At 44.8% G+C, this 20,523-nt stretch overlaps 2 protein-coding genes across 4 annotated transcripts in view; one reads left to right on the top strand and one right to left on the bottom strand.

Annotated features, from left to right (window-relative positions):
• GPA33 (glycoprotein A33) overlaps positions 1–9,860 on the bottom strand; it is a 38,374-nt gene extending 28,514 nt beyond the window's left edge. Inside the window, exon 1 of the mRNA XM_037813121.1 lies at positions 9,744–9,860. Within this exon, the coding sequence (XP_037669049.1) occupies positions 9,744–9,786 (43 nt within the window). The 5' untranslated portion in view covers positions 9,787–9,860. The remainder of the gene's footprint in view (positions 1–9,743) is intronic.
• Positions 9,861–14,263: 4,403 nt separating this feature from the next.
• STYXL2 (serine/threonine/tyrosine interacting like 2) overlaps positions 14,264–20,523 on the top strand; it is a 30,500-nt gene continuing 24,240 nt past the window's right edge. Inside the window, exons 1-2 of one of the 3 annotated variants that reach the window (XM_037813107.1) lie at positions 14,264–14,322; positions 15,339–15,464. In XM_037813107.1, the coding sequence (XP_037669035.1) occupies positions 15,355–15,464 (110 nt within the window). In that variant the 5' untranslated portion in view covers positions 14,264–14,322; positions 15,339–15,354. Of the gene's footprint in view, positions 14,403–15,338; positions 15,465–20,523 lie in introns of all 3 variants that reach the window. The other 2 variants (XM_037813089.1, XM_037813099.1) reach the window with 2 other exon arrangements.

Raw genomic sequence — 20,523 nt, 5'->3', positions numbered from 1 at the left:
CAAGATCTATACAAACCTTCTATATTGCCATGTCTTTCTCCTCTGCTACGTTCTTTTCTTTGTCTTCATTTCCTAAGGACCCAGCAAAGCACCCAATACATAGGAGGTTCTCAAGTAAGTGCCCTTTGATAGAGTGAATGATGGGTGGATTTACAACCAGAGAAACTCGGTGGAAGGACCTATCCCACGGACTGTTAGAAATTGCTGAAAAATCAAATCAAAGGAGCTCCTGAGAGGGGAAGCCAGGCCTGCAAGTTGCCTCAGATGGAAACATGAGGCCATTTAACCTCCCTGGGGGGGGCGGGGGTGTGTGGATACCCAGTTTGAGGTCAGGATGATTGCTTGTAAATAATTAAGGTTTGTTAAGAAGATAATAAACTGTCTCTTGAGAGCTAAAAGGAAAGTAATATATCGAGGAGGATAATGAAATGCTTGATGGAACTGGCTACTTGAGGTAGACACAGCACATTATGGAAACCCTTGGGAAACTGGAAGTGATGCTTCCACTTAGGAAAATCCATTTGCTCAGAGAAACCACATTCCTAGGGAGGAGGTGCTGGAAGCCAGAAGAGCCCAGCCTGCCTCAGGACTAGATAGCAAGCTCTGGCGTTGACAAAGTGCTGGTCTCTAAGGTCAGGTCAATTTGTCCTGCCTCCTGAGGTGGAGTTGAACAAGCAGGGCAGGGTTTCAAGTTGGCAGCTGAGAGAGGCAAGGGGTGGGGGGTGTCAGAACTCAGTGAATGTTTGTTGGGTTATTTGTTCAACAACGTAGCTCATCGGAAATCTGTAGATTTGGATCAATTCAATGAATGCTGCCTGGAGCTGGGTAAAGCCCTTCCTCAGTGTGGTAAGTTCAGTGGAGAACTTATCAGAGGCCTGTTTATGCCCCCACCTCCTTCAGGAGTCCACCCTGACCACCAGCCCTGGCTGCTCCCTCACTTTTCTGAATCACTGCAGGCAGCGTTTTTAAAACTGATGTTAGTCTAGGCCTGCAGATCTCCTCTGCTCACCTCAGGACATGCTCCTGAAAACAGTATCTGCATCTCAGACTTCTCTTGCTGCCCTATTGGCCCTGTCCCTGCCCCCAAGGTGTCTACCCAGAGCTGAGTGCTAATAAGACCTTGTTGATTGAATGGTTAAGTGGCTCGGTCCCTCCTATCCAGAAAGTAGACATGTGTCCTTCCTAATGGAGCTTAACTAAATGCTAAGATACAAATGTTAAAGGGTTGGGGAGTGGAGTTAGGACTTGAGTTAGCCACCAAATGATTCCAATCACTATGCTGAACACATGTATACAAAGAATAAAGCAGGATGAAAAATTACATAGACAGCAGTATCCCAATTCCATATGAATAATTACCTAGAGAGAACAAATTCTAGAAGAAAATATACCAAAATATTAATATACTAATAACAGTTATCTCTGGATTCTGGGATCATAGGGCGATTTGCAGTTTCTCCTTTGCATACTTTCATTTTGCAAACATGCAGTACTCTTGTAACTGTGTTAGAGTTTCATAAGTTTGAGAGGGAAACAAGGAAGTAGAGAGCGAGAGCTGCCTATTTTTCCAGAGAAACTGAAAAGACTCAGAAAGCTGAAGCCAGAGGGGCACAAAGGATCTTGAGAAGGTTTCTTTTTCCCCTTCCATGACTGAAGATGGGGAAGACTTGAGTGGGTTTGTACATTACAGGGAAGGAGCTCCTGGAAAGGCAGAGCCTGAACATAGAGGAGAGAGGAGACCTCAGATGGGACAAGGACTGGGCTTGCTCATGCAAGGGCCACCTGCTGCCCTGTGTACCGGTAGAGACAAGCTGGTGGGCACATATGGGGCAGCAGGCCCTAGAACACTGAGGGAGGCCCTGCACCGGCACACTTTATGTTCCTCTCCCAGTGAACTTTGTGACAGTCCTAACAGCAGCGTCTGTCTATAGCATGCTCTGCCTAGGTGTTTGTGGCATCCTGACTCACCAGGGCAGATAATGAGGAAGCAGACCAAAGGTCACTAGGGAGCAGAGGAGAAGGAGGCACCTCTGGAAGGAGGTGGGTTCCAAATGTGACAGATGGTGACCCAAGCAGGGACATCTGGGAGCAGAGAGGAGACGGGATGGAAGGGACAGAAAGGACAGAAACTGACAATTACCATGGAGTGGAGGCATGGTCTGAGGCTAAGCCTCATCTCCAAGTCAAATATGTCCCCCACCAGCTGTCTCAATGCTGAAATTCCCACCACCAGTAAATCCTTTGAGGCAAGGCACTAATCTGCTAAAACGCAAGTGATATCGGGAGGGAGACCGTTCACACTGGGCCACTCTCTTCATTTTTTAACCTGCAAGACAAATCCATTTCCCCCAATTAGTCCCTGTTATGCCTTAAACCCTGGACAGGGACTTGGAACAGGTAAGCTTTGAGAGAAGAAAGTGAGAGCAGAAAAGTTGGAGCCTGTTAGGCTTGGGCTTGGAGAGAAGTAGAGGCAGCCTAGAAAAAGAGGGAAGAGAAGTAAGGCAGGACGGAGACTCGAAAAGAAAACCAGCCCCTTCACAATTCTGTGTCAGGCAGCCTTGCTGCCTAATGAGGTTCAAAGATGCTGTGAAAAGGTACCCATTCATCAACATCCATCCAACAAATGGGTGCTGAGCCCCCATATTCCAGGTGCTGTGCCAGACTCTGGGGATATAAGGGCCAGAGACTCGGACACAGTCCCTGCCCTCGTGGCGTTCCTTCCTTTGGGTGAGTCAGACTTTATTAAATAATTACATAAATAAGTGTAAAACCACCATGGCAACAAGTGGTACACATTTGAAGAGAAGACGTAACAGGGACCTGACCTAGACTTGGGGAGGAGGAGACGCTGTCCTAAGGAAGGGCCTTTGGAGCTGAGATTGGAGGCTGAGCAGGAGTGAACCATGAGAAAATGGGAAATGAGATAGGATGGGGAAAGAAGAGAACTGTGCAAAGGTCATAAGATGGGAGAGGCTGGGGCTTGTTCCAGAAACTCAAACAAACCCAGCATGTAACACTGGTATCAAGGGGGTGGTTTGGGAAGTCATAGGTCCATAACTCTCCCCTGTATGAAATCCTTTTGCCTTCCACTATCACTCCAAATAAACATATTGTGGAGGCTTATGTTCCTCAAATTTAGACATGTTCTTGGTCTTAATCCACATTCCTGTGAGTGTGGACTCATTATAAATAGGATTGCTTGAAGATGTTGTTTAGTTAAGGCGTGGCCCAATGGAATGAGGTTTGGTCTCAATCTAGATTACTGGAGTACTTTATAAACAGAGGAAATTGAGAAATAGTAAAAGAAAGCCATGGGGCGGGGGAGGAGCCAAAGCCAGAAATCAAGGGAATCCAGAAGAGAAAGACATCACCATGTGATGGGAAAGCCAGGAACCCAAGGATCACTGGCCAGACAGACACTACTGACCCTGGGAGGAAGCAAGCATTCTAGTCTCTGAAACTGTGGGCCAACAAATTCCTGTTGTTCAAGTTAACCCATCATGTGGTATTTGTCATAACGGCCGGGAAACTAACACACACAGAGCAAAAGTAAAAACAGTATACTTGTTCCATCAGAACAGTTTAGGATAACCCCATTACTGTCAGACTGCCTCCCCTAAGAACCTCCTACAAAGAAATTCTGGAGTCACATCAATACCACGGTGGCCAAAAATGTGGGCTGAGCCCAAGCCAATAGGCCATGATAACGATCTAAGTCTTTATCCTAACAGCATGGGAAGTTACTGAAGGACTTTAAGTGTGAATAGTGACGTGGCCATTATTTTATTTTAAAAGGTCAGTCTGGCTCCAGGGAGAACAGATAGGAGAAGGGACAAAACAGGCTAACAAGACTAGGTGGTAGCTTAGGAGAGACAGGTTTGTGAGGTGGCAGAGGAAACAGAGAGAAATGAACAGATTCAAGAGAGGTTTAAAAGCTAAATTCATCAGGTTATGGTGATGAGTTGTATTTGATAGTTGAAGGTCTCCCAATTCTTTAACATTCCTCTTACCAAGAGGTGGAGTTCATGTCCCTCCCCTTGAGTTTGGTTTCAATGATTGCTTGACAAATAGAATATAGGAGAGATGATGCTGGGTCAGTTACTGGAGACATGTCTTAAGAAACTGACATTTCTACTTCCTGCCTATTGGGACTTTTGCTCTTAGAATCCACCAGGCTGCAAAGGAGCCCAAACTTCCCGTGGAGAGGCCCACATAGAGAAGAACCAAGAGTCAGCACCAATTCGCCACCAAGTGAGTACAACATCTTGTAACTGGGTCTTTCAACCCCAGTCAAGTCACCCCAGCTAACGCTGCATGGAAGAGAGTCAAGCTATCCCTACAAACCCCATCCAAACTGTAGATTTGTGAGCAAAATAAATTATTATTTTAAGTCACTAAGTTTTGGGGTGGTTTATTTCACGGCAATAGAAAACCCTAATAGAAAACTCCTAGATAACTGGCTTTCATTCCTGGATGGATGGAGTTCCAGTTATTGAATTAGAGATCAGTGAAAAAGAATCAGGCTTGGGGATGCGAGTTGAGTTTTCAGTTTGTGAGTTTGACCTGTTTATGAGTCATCTAAGTTGGGAAGTCAAGTGGGCTGTGAACTTGTGGGTCTATAACCCACAAGGAGAGAAGTCAGGTTTGGAGACAGATTTGTGAGTAAACTGGGATGGTGGTAACTGAAGCTTTGGATGTGATACGAATATAGAGTGGGAAAAGAAGGTCTAACCTGAGTGTGGGGAGTGCTGACATTTTATGGCAGGGCAGAAGAGCATGAGGCTGGCAAGGAGATGTAAAAGGATCAGGCCAGGGATGTAGGAGAAGAACCAGGAGAGAGTGTATCATGGACGCCAACAGATGAGCGAATCTCAGGAAGTAGAAAGATAGAAGCAGGGTCAAACACTGCCAGGAGGACAGGTCTGTGCTGAGCCAGGCTTACTTGACCCAGGGCTTCTGGTGACCAATGTCATAGGAAGCAATACGCCTGGGTATGAAGCCCTCAGATGGGACTCTGGAGGGCAAAAGCAAGAATAGGGTTACACCTGTGCTAAAAAAGCAACTCTTCCCTGGAGCCTTGCTTCTCAAACTGTGGTCCCTGGACTAGCAGCATCATTGCCAGGGAGCTTGTTAGAAATGTAGGCTCACAGATCCGATCCTGAACCTGCTGAATCAGTCTGCAGCTGAACAAGATCCCAAGGTGATTTGTATTCATATTAAATGAGAGAATGCATACAATTGGGCTCCCTGAATTGAGACACCAAAATAGAAGTTTGGCAGTAATTCAGGGAGGCAACCAGACAGTACAAAACTGAGCTGAGAGTCACATGCAGAGGATTAGCCCCAGCATCAGAATCACTGCTCATTAAACCTACTTTTCCTCAAGTTCAAATATTTAGCTTCAAACCCAGACTGTACATAATAATCATCTGGGGAACTTTTTTAAAAATCAGAGAGATGCCCAGATCCTGCCCCTCAGAGGTTCTGGGGGAGCCTGGGCATCGGTATTCTCACTCCCCAGGTGATTCTGATAGCCACTGCCTTAAACCACCACTCCTCCTTTGAACATATACCCCTTAGACTGATAGTTCATTATGTCCTTTCCCCTTGAAGGCTGAGACTGAAGTTCGTTCTAATTCTGATCGCATCTCCGAGGAGATAGCATGATTCACCCCAGGCCTCTCCTACATGAGAGCCCTTCCTGGCATCTGATGCAGAGTAGGTGATGCCCAGGCCCCAGGTGGGAGCCAGGCCCTGGGGGTTGGGGTGGCAATAGAGCCCAGGGCTGCAGAGCGGATGGAGGGTTCAATGAGCTACTGAGGCCTGTTCTCATCAGCTCAGTGTTTTCCTGCCCAGGTCATCAACAGAACCAAAGTAGTTGCTGGGCAAGCTCAGAACTGGTAAGTCTCTCACATGGAAAAGGGAAGAAGGGACAAGGCCGGTAGGTCTTCTGGAGCCCAACTCAAACTCCACTTCTTTCAGGAAGACTTCCCTAAATACCTCTGCTCCTACCTCTGCCTCTTATCTCAGCCTTTAGGAGAGACCTAGCACACAGCAGCTTTTTTTTGATGATAACTTAGGTGTCCTCTCATACCACTGCAACTGCAGGCTGACACCATCCTAGCTATGGCCTGAATACCACCTCTGGGGTTCAGAATTAATGGGGCAAAAAGCCACTCTCTTATCTGATTCTCATCATGTGCATGGCTGAGGCTGAGCCCCATAGATTGTGAAACCTGGGCCAGGCCGCTGCACCAGCTTACATGTGCGGGTGCCTGAGCTCTGACAGGGCAGACCCCAGGGAGTGCTGTGAGCCTGTGTAACGAGCAAGGATATGACACTTGAGAGTGGGCAAGTGTAAGGCAACACATATAGGGAAAATCATTCCTGCTAGGGATTGTGGCTGCAACAAAGATGCCCAGGGAAGGATTCTAAAATGTCATGATCGGCCTCAAGAGGTCAGGAACTTAGAAAATTAGTTCCCATGCTAAACCTGTCTACCATGGATCAAAACATCCATGGGCTTAGTGAAACTTTTTTAGATGGGGTGGGGCTTGAGGGAAGATTCAAAAACACATTTTCTCATCTGGTATGATAGTTTGGGAAAATGGATTCCTTTATTTCTCTGTGCAAAGCAGTACTTTCCTAAAGCAGTATTTTCTAATTTGAGATTCAAGGGGATTTCCTCTAATTCTAGGAAGATGGGACTTTTCTTGGTGTTTTTTAAATCTGGTCTTCAAAGATTTTTGTGGCTCTGGGCAAAGTTGCTTTGGGACATATTTTTTTTTCCTAGCGGGTTCTTCTTTCTACATCTGTTTTCCTATAGCTATACCTTCCATCACATCAAATCTTTCATGGAGACCAGTGGCTGAAAATATTCCCAGAGAGGAAAAGCCTTGGTTTTACACATTAGTTGCAGCCCTTTCTCTAGCAGCCTTTGGGAGAGACCCAGCACACTTAGTAGCTTTTTTGGTGATAACTTAGGGCTCAGTCCACTGTGACTTCTGACTCCCTTTCTTGGCACGTCTGCCAGATGGACAATCTGCTCACAGGTGATCGATCACCAAAGTCTAGTGAATTTCCTGCACCTTACACTTGCCCATACGAATAACATCAACAACAATAACCAGCATTTACAGAGTACTTATTATGCACCAGGCACTGCTCCAAGATTTTTACATTCATAAACTTATTTAATATCCAGAACAATCCTAGGAGAGATACAATTACCCTCTCCATTTCAGAGTGTAGGGGCTTGGGGTTTAGCAAGGTGTAGCACTTTACCCTTTCTAAACAGTCAGTAAGGAAGAGGGGCTGGGTTTTGGCCCCTCATTCCAGTGCCCGTGATGACAGGGGAGTGCCAAGGTGGGAGGAGGTGGTCTGCCCTGGCAGGGAGAAAGAAGTATTTTGTCACTGAGGTGGTTTAGAATTGCCAGCACAGCATAATAATAAAAGGCAGACTGACTTTTAGTTGGTTTTACTCTTTTTTGACCTCCTCAGTTTGACCATGTGTGACATCTTCTGCTTCCCCAAAGTCCAATGGGTCTCCTGGAGGCTATTCTCGTCTTAGTGTTTCCCTGTCCAGGTTATCAGCAGAATCAAAGTTGTAGCTGAGCAGGTTCAGGACTGATAAGCCTCTCCAATGGAGAAAGGAAGAAAGGAAGAGGCCAACTCAAGCTCCACCTCCTCCAGGAAGCCCTCCCTAAATTTTCGTGCTCCTACCTCTGCCTCCCACTTACACAAAGGAGGAGGTGTCCTCTCATGGGGTGGAGGGGAAGAGGGAGAGTGGGGACGCCCGGTTGCTTTCAGGTTTGATCTTTGACAGCCTTCCTTGCTCACCTGAGGATGGCAACGCCTATTTCACCACTGAATGCAACGGAGTGTTTCCGTTTGGCAAACTCTTCCCACACGCCTTGTGCTGCCCCTTGGGCAATGCTTCCCCTGCCCCACCGCTCAGCCCCTTCCCTCAGGGTTAGTAAGGCTTGGAGAAAAGGGCAGGGGGTGTGCTACTCTGGGCTGGGCTGGCTGAGAGGGTAGAGGGAAGGGGGTGGGGACAGAAGACACACTTCACCAGAAAAGACATTCTCCTTCTGAGGCTGGAAAGAAAACCTGTCCAGGAACTGGTTCCACTGGATCAGTTCACCCAGAGGTCACATGCCTTCTCACAGGAAGAGGCAACAATGTCTCACTACAGGCAATTCAGAGTTAAGGTTACTTTTCATTCTAAACTGAGCGAGCATTTTGCTTTGGATTTTTTCCTAAGCCAAATTCACTTTTAAAAATTCATGCATGAGGTTGCATGTAGGGATATATATGGGGGTGGGGTGGGAAATTGGTGGGGGCTTAGAGGAGACCTCTGGCTCATCCGGAGAGGATCAAAGAATCAATGGCCCAGCCAGGCCCGGGATGGTCATTTCCTCCCAGCCTCCCTCCCTCAGCATTCTCCGTCTGGATCTGATGGCTGAGACAGGTTCCCACAGACTGTGATGATTCCAGATCCCTCACTCCTCTGGCGCTGCACAAAGCATGTGCTCAGTAAAGAATTGTTTGGATGAATGAATGGATCAACCAGACCATTCAAGCTAATGATGAGGGGCCTCTGCCCCAGGTCAGGTGGTCCTCCTGGCAGGGGTTGAGCAGCCTGAACTAACTTCTCTCTTCCAGGTCTACCTCTAAATCATTGATTCAGCCCTTCCCCAGCACCTTCATGGACTGGGGAGAAATGAGCAGGGCGGGTGGGCCAGGGGCACTGGGGCTTGCCTGAACTTGCAGAAAAGTAAGGTCTAGAACACAGTCTCCTTGGTTCTACCTTCTCGGGGAGTTTGGGGTTTCCTAAGTTTCCTGGTATAGCTCTTTAACTCCTCCCCATTCTTACCAGATCCTTGAAGCCCACAACAATTTCTGAATTGCAAAGTGACAGGGTTTCTCACAGTGGTCAATTATACTCAACGAGAAATGTTCCTAAAGTTCCCCAAACCTCTAATTTCTCATCTTCCCTCTCTCGATGCTACTCCCTTCCCATGCCCAGGAATCCTAATGCCAACGCTTTCATCCTGACCCTTAGACACTCCATGGGTCCCCTTCATAGCAACTTTGCCATTTAGTACTTGATTTGGATTCAACCATCACATCAAAGAATGTCTGATTTATATTTTTTCTTGGGTTTTCCCCTTCTTCAGAATTGTCAATGACAAGAGTATCAGAAGGACCAAGGGGCTTTAGTCCCTAAAAGAATCCTTCTAGTTGGTTGTATTTTTAAGGGGTTGGCTCTTTTGCTCTGTGAATGATGTTGAGTAAGCTGTATTGTCTCTCCATGCCTTAGTTTGCCTGTATGTGACACAGATGCTGCCACTCTTACCATTGTCTCTTTCTCTGGGTTTAAGGCAATAGTTAAAATCCTAGGTAGTGACCATATCTAGATCCACACATTCTGGATTTTCTGGGACAGCCCTGATTTCAAATATTCTGTCCTGATTGTCTGATCTTGGGCCTGACCCTATCGTATGATTTGGAATCTTCAGAGTATTATAAATTCTTCATTCCAGATCTGGACTGGAATTTTATTTACAAATAAATACAAATAAAAACCTTTCTAATTCTGGACACTGGGCTGCAATCTGCTGCTTGAACAACAGAGCTTATAATTCAGAACAGCAGAAACACAGCTGCGGCACTGAAGGCCCTTCCCCAGTCCCCACGCCCTGCCCACCCCAGGAGCACCGGGAGGGAAGGGGCCTACTCACATGCACACAGCAGCCGCATCACAAGTCTCATCTTCCCCACCATGGTCTTGCTGACTCTCTGCCCCCAATACAGCCTGACACTGGTGGGTACCAGACAGGCAAGCGCTGACCAGTTAAGCTACAGCAGCCTCTGGCCTGGCCCAACCTCTCCCTGCCCACCTCTGTCCTGCCCAGCCCGCACATCCTGCCCCTTGGCTGGACTGGCAGGTGAGCTCACCTATGGGACTGGCCTCATGCCCCACCCCATCCATCAGAGGCCCCAACAGGAACCTTCCTTCCCTACTTCTCTTTGAACCAGTCACTTCCCTTGCCTTCTCCCTACTTAGCAGGTGTACAAAGTCCTGGGCTTCTCCACAAGGTGTGGGCTTCTCTTATAACTGAGAGCAAATTACTGCCTCGTAATAAAAAGGGAAATGATCTCAGCAGAAGGGTTCTGAAGCCAGTAAAAGAAGGGTGTTGCCCACATTTGTTGAAACAGTTCGTGGCTTCCCTCCTCTTCTACAACCTCACTCCCTCTCCACGCTGGAGACAGTCATGAAGAAGACAGGGAGTCCTTGCCCTCAGAGAGTTTGGTCAGAGAGATAATCTGGTCAGGGAGATGGACAGCATACAAGTGAACAGAGAAGATAATCTTAGACAGAATGACCAACTCATCTCAGTTTGCTGAGGACTCTCCAGATTTTAAAACCGAAAGTCCTGTGTCCCAAGAACCCCCTCAGCCCCAGGCAGACTGGGATGGTCCTCACCCAACTTAAAGACTGCTAAGTGCTACAGAAAATATGACCAGGTGATGGTGCAGAAAATGAAGTTGGGGCAGAGGAAGGAACTCAGTTTAGATTAGGTAGTCAGAACAAATTTGGGACATAAGTATTAATGATTCCCTATTTTACAAACAGGAATCTGACTCTCAGAGAAGTTGAGTGACTTCCCCAAGGTCACACAGCTAGTAAGCGGTTTTCTCATTCTGAGTCCACCACTCTAGTGGTCCAAATGTCACCTCTGCTGACTCCAGGTATGGTGACTGAGGGTGTAGAAAAGACAAGGGCCCTCTGTCCTCTCTTTCCTTATCTGTTGTCTTTCTTCAAGTGCCCCTCCTCCCCCCTGCATCTTTCCCTCCTAACTTGCCCTCTCTCTTCCCACTCTTTCCCCCCACCCATGCTAGATGCTCATCATCTTCAGCCTGGCCCTGCCTGATGCCACCCTTAAGCCTTCTCTGCTCCATTTCCACCCTACCCTTCATGCTTCCCTCCCTCATCTCATCTCTCTCTCATATTACTTTATTTTTTCATGGAATCTTGCAGTCTGAGGATGGGAATTGAGCCCCCCTCCCCCACTGGTTTCTCATTTCTGGTAATTCTACCATTCCTTGGCAGTCTTTACTTTGACCCTTGGGATGCCACTTGGGCAACTGGTGGATAGTAGCACCATGCATCTCCTTAGAGACCCCTTCCTTGACCACCCTAAAGGAGCCCCACCAGGCCTGCTTAGTTTCTGCCACCCCATGCTGTTTGCTTCTTTCGCTGCTCTCACTACTGTGTGGAGCTGACTTTGCTTGTTTATTTATTTCCTGGCTTATTCTCTGCCTTTTCCTCACAATGTCCTGGGACCCTTGAGATCCCCAAAGGCTCCCTGCCATTGGGTGGTGGTGACAATGGGAGGCTCCCTAACCCTACTTAAAACTGGTGCAAGCTAAAGACCCCCAACTAGAAGAGTGGTATTTCCTCCATTGCAAATTATTACCAAAATGACATGTAAAATGCATGCATCACTTAATCATTTCTTATGGGGTGTCCCTAGGGGAATTCATTCATTAAAAAAAGAATTATTGAAACCTACCATATGCCAGGCACAGTTCTAGGTCTTAGGGATGGAGCAGGGCATTGTCTTTTATAACAAAAAACATTGAGCTCCTCCCTCTGCCCAGCTCTGGCCCTAACAAACATTTTATTTAATGTCTATTCATTTGAATACAAAGTACAAATTTCAAAATATTTAATAGGATACACAGTGAAAAATAAGCTTTCTCCCAACCTTGTCTCCCAGCTGCCCAGTTTCACTATCCAGAAGCAGCCACTGTTACCAGTTTCTTCTATAGATGTGCGATATATAAAAATATATATCACACAAATGATAGTATATCATATATGACACTCTGCAATAAGGTTTTGCCTCAGTTTCTGTTTTTCACTTCACAAAATATCTCACAGAGTTTTCAATATTTGTACTTATGGTGCTACTTCCTTCTCTTTAATAGATAATAATATCCCATTGCATAGAAGTGACATCATTTCTTCAGGAAGCTATACTTTTAGGATTGTTTTGGCTTATCTTACAGAAGTTTTGCTACCAATATCTATTATGCATATGGTATTTCACACATGTTGTGATCTTACATATAGGACAAATTCATAATTGCTAAATTTCTGAAATTGCTCAGTCAAAAGTTATGCACATTTGTAATTTTTATAGATTTGCCAAATGGCCCTCCACATGGCTTTTACCAACCTACACTCCTATTAGCAGCACATGAGAATGCCTATTTCTCCACACTCTCACCAAGACATTTACCAAACTTTGATAATTATCAAGCATTTTGGTCTTCGCCAATCTGATAGGTGAATATATATATACAAAATTTACTTTTCTTTTATTATTGGTGAAATTGAAAATCTTTTTATATATTTGTGCATCATTAAATTTCCTTTTCTGAGAATAGGTAGTTCAGTTGTCCATATTTCTATTGGGTTTGGTCTTTAGCTTGTTTTTTCTAGGAGTCCTTTATATATCAGGGAAATTAATTTTTGAATGTGATAAGAATTGCAAATATTCTTCCCAGTATTTGCTTTGAATTCAGAATTTTCTAGGTAAACAATTTCATCAATCCTTTGTGGCTTCTAGGTTTTGTAAGATCCAAAAGTTGTTGTTTTGTGTTTATTACTTGGTTACCTTATTGAATTCTCTTATTATTTGTAAAAATTTGGCAGAACCAGCATTTTTAAATATCCTTGTCAAGTCAGTCTACCCAACACACAGCCATAATGATGTCCCTTGTCTGCTCAGGCACCATCCCTGACTCCTCAGAACCTAACAAATGAGATCTGGCTCTTTAAATTAATGTTTAAGATGGTCTAGCATTTGTTTTCAAACACAGCCTACCTTCCAAAAAATATCCTCCAGAATATGTCATTTATGCTCTGACAAAGTTAGGCACCCCCTCATACCAGGAACTCATACTTTCCTCCTCTGAAACATTGCCAATGTCACCCTTTCCAGAATTCCTCCCCTTAGCACTCCTCCCACTGCTGTTTCCATCTAACTTGTTCTTTAAAAGCCAGCACCTATATCACCTCTCCTGTGAAGCCTCTCCTGATTTCTTCTGCCAGAAGGGCTCTCTCCCTCTATTGAACTCACAGCATTCTGGATTTCTCTTAGGACACTAATTATATTTTGCCTTATGCTAGAGTTATTTTGGGCCTATGTCTCATTTCTCCTAATAGAACTTGAGCTCATTCATTCATTCAGCCAATTTTTAATGATATTATTTGCCGGGCATTATTGTAGGTAATGAGTACACAGCCATAAACAAGACAGATACCATACCTTCATACAGTGTTGCTCTCTACCTAGCTGGGAAGAAAGGCAATTTTAAGCATGTAACTATGTCTTAATAACTTTGGTCAAGTGCAGTGCCTACACATAGCAGGTAATCAGCAAATACTTGTAAGTGGGTAGACAAATGGACGGGTGGATGGGTGAAGAGGTGAGAAGAGAATGTGTGAGATGAAGAGGGGCGGACTATTGGGCTATTGGGCTTTGCTTTGACCATAGTTATGATGGGGACAGGGAGTGCAGTGGGAAACAGAGTTAGGTTATGAGCTTATTTGAAGTCTTTGCAGCTCAAGGAATTTTTATATCACCCAGAGTCACCAATTAACCATCACTTAGGCTTGTGAGTGTTGTATGTGTCAAGGAAAGGGAAATCCAAATGCCAAGTTTACTGTCTGGAGACATCTCTGTTAAAAAAACAAAAAAACAAAAAAACAAACAACCCTTGTCACCACAGTGACAGCTCTTTAGTCCCACCCTAGTGCTCTCTCAACACCTATCACAGGACCAGCCCCCTCCCCCACCCCCATTCTATATATATGGTATTTTTTTCCACGCCCCTCTAAGCTGACAGGAGGCTGAGGTAAAGCTTGTTTCATTCTTCTAGATCACTGGAGTTAGACTATCTTTTGGAAGGAATTTAAATAGGCAGCCCCAGGCAGGAGGGTATGGAGAAACAACCCAAAGAAAATGTTTTCTTTAGGCCTCCTCATCTAAAAAGTGTGAACTTCTTCTAGCTCTGCTTGTAATTGGACACTAAATGTCAGTGATCAAAGAATCAGCCAGGAGGGAAAGAGTTAACTGAGTCTTGCTTTGGGGTCTGGGCCCTGAGTATGAATTCCTACGTCCCAGAGAGCTGCCAGCCAGTGAGGCCTGGGGCTAAATTTAGACGGTGGCTAAGGTTTCCTGTTAACAGCCGTCTTGCCCTTATAGAAGAAGCACTGAAGAGAGGAGAGGTTGGTCCCTCTTTCCGGTGAGAGCTTCTGGCCATTTCATCTGGGTCCCTTGGCCCGAGTGTCTGTCCCTTGGAGTGGCGATACAGGGAGGTCAGTGGTGAGTGTGCTTCTCCCTTCACTTTGTCCTGGTGAGCCCAGGACTTACAAGCAAAGGGGAGAGGCTCTGCCTGTTTGTCAGGGCCCAGCCGTGCATTCTTGACATCCGGGACCAGCTGCTGGGGGATTTCATGTCCCTTAATAGGCTGTGGGCAGGCGCCTAAGCCAAAGGCCCCACTCCCAAAGGCCAGCTGCACCTCTCTGAGGAGAGACAAAAGGTGTGCCCTTGAGCGCTTGTGTGTGTGCACTTGAGTATGAGTGTGTATGTGTGTGTTTGTGTGAGAGACAGAGACAGAGAGAGAATGTGGGGGGGTCATGAATATGGGCATGTGTATACATGTGTGCAAGTGTGTACATGCATACAGGTGTGTGTGTGTGTGAGGGTGTATGGCTGAATGTGTGTGCACCCACACATGGGAATCTCACTGAAAGACCTGTCTGGCTTGACCACCTCTCCTGGGAAATTCACTGTTCTTCAACCTCTTCAGTTAAGACAAACTTCTGGTTCACCTCTCGCTTCCCCAGTGGCATCTGTGCCTGTGCGAGGAGTCAAGTTCTTAAATGCTGTGACCCCAGGTGGGCAGTTAACACAGCTGGGATGTGCTGCTAGGCGTTCTGACAAAAGGAGCTGGATGTGGCCTGACTGGGTTTCCCCCGAGTCCTTTACCCCTTTACCTGCCAGGGCTAAGTCCCTTTGCCTGTTATACCAATTTCCTAATTTGGCAGATGGAACAGTAATATCGTCCCTGCGTATCTCAGATTGTCTTGTGCTGTGGTATTCCAATGAACAAACACCCGAAGTTGCATTGGGAAGCATAAGATAGGCGTATGTGAAGGCCTTTCCATTCCTGGTCCCACTCAGAAGACATCACTGACACGCCTCTTAAAGCCTCTGGAACCTGCTTCTCTAACTGTCATTTACCTGCCAAACTTACAGAGGCTGACTGGCTGTCATGGCAACCAGTGGGGACCCAGAGGAGGAGCAGGTAGTCCCAAGTGAAGAGGATGAAGCCGACGTGAGGGCGGTGCAGGCCCGGTATCTCCGGAGCCCCTCCCCCAGCCGGTAAGGGGACAGGTGCCGAGCTCCACAGCCCTACAGCCACGGTGGGGGGTGCTTGAGGGAGAGTGATGTGAAGTGGGCCCCAGGGAGCGTGCAGCCACCCCTTAAGTCCACTCATTCAACGGATTTTATTGTGTACTTATTATGGGCCATACTTTGTGGTGGAGGCAAACATGCAAACCAACTGTATTGTAATGGGGCATGGTAAATGCTAGATGTTAGTGTGTCTAGGGTCTAGGGTGTAATGGACTGGGGATTGGGCCAGTTGCACTTCGAAGGGTCGGAGAAGGCTTCCTGGAGCGGATGAAGCCGGACCTGAGCCTTAAAGGATGAATAGGAGTTTGGCAGGTCTACCTGGAGAAAACCTGGTAGGTAAGGTGCTTGATTCACCAGGACTGAGGGTGCATGGGGGGATGATAGACTATAGATTGTAGGAGAAGGCATCAGGAGGGGATGAATCAGGGCCCTAGTACTAAAATAATCTGCATTCACAATCAAGCTGTGTCTTTCAAACTGGGATACGTGCAGGCCTGGGGACAGGTGGCAGTGTGCCAGGGGATGGCTAAACATGATACAGCTCCCTGGAGAGTCCTCTTAATTTCATGACAAGTGATTTGAGACTTTTTTTTTTAACATTAAAATTATTGAGAACCTATTACAATATAGAATGGACAATTTACAGTATTTTTAAAGAAAAACCATAGTTTTTGATGCCATAAGACATCAAAGAAATTTCATGCTTAATTGCCTGCTAAAGCAATAATGGGTGTGTATCCATTTTCTTCTGCCACAACTAATAGAGGGAGACCTGACTCCCAGTCAGAACTCTGTCACCAAATTGCTGTGAAGAATCACTTAAATTCTCCAGTCTGAGTCTCCTTAACTACAAAAAGGAAAGGCAGGGCATAAGGATGTCTAGGCAATGTTTACCTGTGAGGAGCTTTGATTCTGCCCGACTTCACTCTTTCTGAGTTCTCCTGAGGACTGGCTGGCTCCTGCTACTCAGGGTTCAAAAGGCTTCCCCGCTGGAGTAAGATGGGAGCAAGGGCAGGTGCTCCTCACTCACAGGCCAGGACAGAGCTCAAATAAAGCTTGGAGACGCTTTAAAATTCAGCATTATGTTCCCACTTGGAAAAACTGTCAGGATCAAGAGATTTAAAACATCCCTCTGTGCTCCCAGACACAGCAGAGGTGGCTTTATATGTGGAAGGGGTTGGTGGCAGTGTTAAGTGTGGTATGATATGATATGATAGTGCTAGCTGCCAGAACAAATGGACGTTTTTTCTTGCTCAAATTGAGTCTGAACCAGGTGTCTGAGCAGTGATGCAAGAACTGAGGGTCCCTCTCTTGTGGTGCCACCATTTTAACACTTGGCTTTGAAGGCCACCATGCTCATCAGCACCAAGACAAGGAGAAGCAGGGAGAATCTCCCAGGAGATTTTTTGGGGCTTAAGCCTAAAGATGGCACATTTTAATTCCACCCACATCCCTCACGTGGAACTCAGTAAGGCCATGATTTCTTGCAAAGGAGGATGGATAATAAGGTCCATGAGCCTCAAAAAAAGAGAAAAGTGGTTTTGATACAAGCAGCCTCAGCCACAGTATACCTTTCTGGTCACTTAATATCCATGGTAACTTTCTTTCCACTCATAGGACACATTACTGCCTCCCAAGGGAGACAACTCAATTCTCCTGTCCCAGCTACTGCATATAGTTCTAAGGCTAGGTTCTCCAGCAGGGGTGTATCTTCTCTCATTTCTGAATACAGCACCTCATGGCCTGATAAGGATGACTGCAAAAAATCTCCCACTTGATAAAAGGAGGAATGGGAGACACAGCAGATACTGGTTCATATATTTGATGAACAAGTCTGCCCTGGAAGTGACTAGATTTGACCTTGATTTGGCTCTTAGGAGGAACTCCCCTTAACCCTTGGTCTCTGTTGCCTCTAGCTCCATCCTCCGGACCTTCTTCCTTGTTCATTATCCTCCATAGCCACATATGAAGTGGAGTTGGAGAGTGTGTCTTCCTTAAAGGCTGTATATCTTTTGCAGACTGTTTCCTTCTCATGGATTTTGGGTGGCTTGTGGCCTGTTTAAGGCTTAAACAGCCAAAGGCTTTTTAAGGCTCATGGTTTCTTTGCAAATATGATCCCTTCAAAAACTTAATAAGTTTCTAATCTACTTGGACTAGACAATTTCATGTCAGTGACCATAACCAAAGTCCTTTCTCTAGATACGATTTTCTAGCCTGATTTATTTCTTTACTTCCTCATCTAAATGCTTCACTCTCTCAACTTAATGACAGCTATCGTGAAAGGTTATCTGAAACTGTAAATGTGGGAGGGAAGTCTGGGATGCATGTTGTAATTTCTAGTGTAATTGTTAAAATGTCATAACAGAATGTGTAACTAAAAAGATAATGAGGGGGAGTATGCAATAATAAAAAAGAATCCAAACAGAATAGAAAAGGAATATAGAAAAGGCATAACAAATAATAAGGAAATAGTAGGTTGGTAGATTTAAACCCAAATGTATAAAAAGTTACATTAAACATAGATAGGCTAAATACTCCAGTTAGAAGACAAAGACTGGCAGACCCAAATTTTAAAAAGCTTACACAATGTTTACAAGAGACACACCCATCTCAAATAAAAGGATATAGAAAGGTTAACAGAGGCCGGAAAGCTTATGCTACTATTGGGGTTGCTCATAACAAACTACCCCAAAACTTAGTGGCATAAAACAACCATCTTATTATGCTCATGGTCAGGTATCTACACAAAGCATGATGGGGTTGGCTTGTCTCTCCTCCAAGATGCCTCAGCTAGGGAGATTCAAAGTCTGGGGGAGAACTGAAGACAGGGATTGACTCAAGAGCTGGGGCTGGTATCGTGGCGGCATCTTCACATGTTTGGCCATTTATGCTGAGGCCTCAGCTAGACCATTGACCAGAACCTAATATACTCTTTTCACATGCATTCTCCATGTGGGCCAGTTTAAGCTTTCTCATGCCATGGTGGCTAAATTCCAAAAGTAAGCATCCCAAAAGAACAAGGCAAAAGTGCATCATATTTTCAGTATCTAGCCTCAGCAGTCATTTCTGCTGTCCTCTGCTGTCACAAAACTCTACATAGTTTCAGAGAGAGGAAATAAAGGATCAGCACTTGATCCGCAGAGTATGAAGGTCACACTGTAAGAATACCAAGCAGGACAGGCATTATCATTGTGGCCATCTTTGGAAAATACAAACACCACAATCCTAACCATTAACCAAGCAAAAGCTGATGAAGCTAAACTGATATCAATGTAAACTTTAAGGTAAGCATTATTAGAGACAAACAAGGATATTTCGTAATGATAAAAGGTTCAGTTCACCAGGAAGATATATTAACTTTTACTTTCTGTTACCTAGTACATAGCCCCAAAATATTTAAAGCAAAAAATGACAGAACTAAAGAAGAAAAATATAAATCCACAATCTTAAATATATATATATTAAAACTATCTCAGCAACTGAATCATTAAGAATATAGGAATTTTAAACAAAACAATAAGAAAAAATAACCTAATTAGCATTTGGAGAGCATGATCCTACTACGGCAGGATATACATTCTTATCATATACATGTGGAACATTTACCAGAATAGACCATATACTGGACCATACATATATCAACAAATTTTAAATTACTGAACTAATACAGAGCATGTTCTCTGGCCAATGGAGGATTAAGTTAAAATCAATAACAACAGAAAAACAAATAATCGAAATTCAATTCAAAAGCACAATTTAATACTACTACACACTCACCAGAATGGCTAAAATTAAAGACTGACAACACCAAATCTTAGTGAGGATGTGAAGCAATCAGAACTCTCATTCATTGCTGGTGGGAGTGTAAATTATTACAACCATTTTTGAAAATGATTTCACAGTATCTACTAAGGGTAAACATGTGCCTGTCCCATGACCCAGCAGACTCACTCCTGATACATGACAGAAATATGCATGTGGACCACAAGATAAGTACTAGAATGTTTTAACAGCAAACAGTCATGAAGGACGTAGAATATTTAAACAACATGCTGAATCGTCCAGTTACCTGTAGGCTAGATAAATAAACTCTGGTATATATTTTTTAAATACTGCCCTAGAGAACAGGCATTTTATTAAGAGCCTATCATTTTGGTGTGATTGAGCTTCACAGATTATTTTTGTCAAGACAGTTGGGGAAGGCAACTACTGAAGACTAAGGGCAAAGGTGGCAGGGAGGGAGAATCACTGAAAGGAGAGGTAGGAGGCAGGAAGGACCAATTCTGCGGGTTTCAGGGTCTCACATCCAGTAAGCTGACCAGGACAAAAGCATTTATTAATAGGGAAGTTCCAACAGCATTCTATCCTTAACCCTTCCAGCAGCCAGCCCACTCCTAGGCAAAAACAGGCCTGAGCTCAGCCAGAAAGACCCACTTAGGTGTGGAATGGGCTGTGCTTTTTTGAAACTGCATGGACACAATGATTATCATAAAATATGAGGTATAAACTGTTACAACTGGGTTGGCTTTTGCTATATCCCATCAATCCTACTGCCTTACTCAGCACTAGGTCTAAACCAGACCAGATGAAAGAGCCCACAGTATCTTTTAGAGATGAAAAGATAATTGACAGACTGGGAGAAAATAGTTGCAAATCACATATCTGATAAACTTGTATCTGGACTATTTAAAAACCCTCAAAACCTAATAATAAGAAAGCAGCCCAATTAAAAAATGGGTGAAAGATCTGAGCAGACACTTTACCAAAGAAGATATGTGGATGGCAAAAAAGCACATGAAAAGATGCTCAAAATCTTTGGTCATTAGGGAAATGCAATTTAAAACCATAATGAGATACTACTGCATACCTATTAAAATACAGTATGTCTAAAATTTAAAAGATGGGCTATATCAAAGGTTGAAAAGAATGTGGAGCACCTGGAACAAACATACATGGCTGGTAGGAATGTAAAATGGTACACCCAGTCTAGGAAACAGCTTCTTAAACAGTTAAATAGACACCTACC

The sequence above is a fragment of the Choloepus didactylus genome, chromosome 2, assembly GCF_015220235.1.
Source record: "Choloepus didactylus isolate mChoDid1 chromosome 2, mChoDid1.pri, whole genome shotgun sequence".
In the NCBI taxonomy this organism is placed as follows: Eukaryota; Metazoa; Chordata; class Mammalia; order Pilosa; family Megalonychidae; genus Choloepus; species Choloepus didactylus.
Note: the sequence above shows the minus strand (reverse complement) of the source record. Positions and strands in the feature narration are given on the sequence as shown.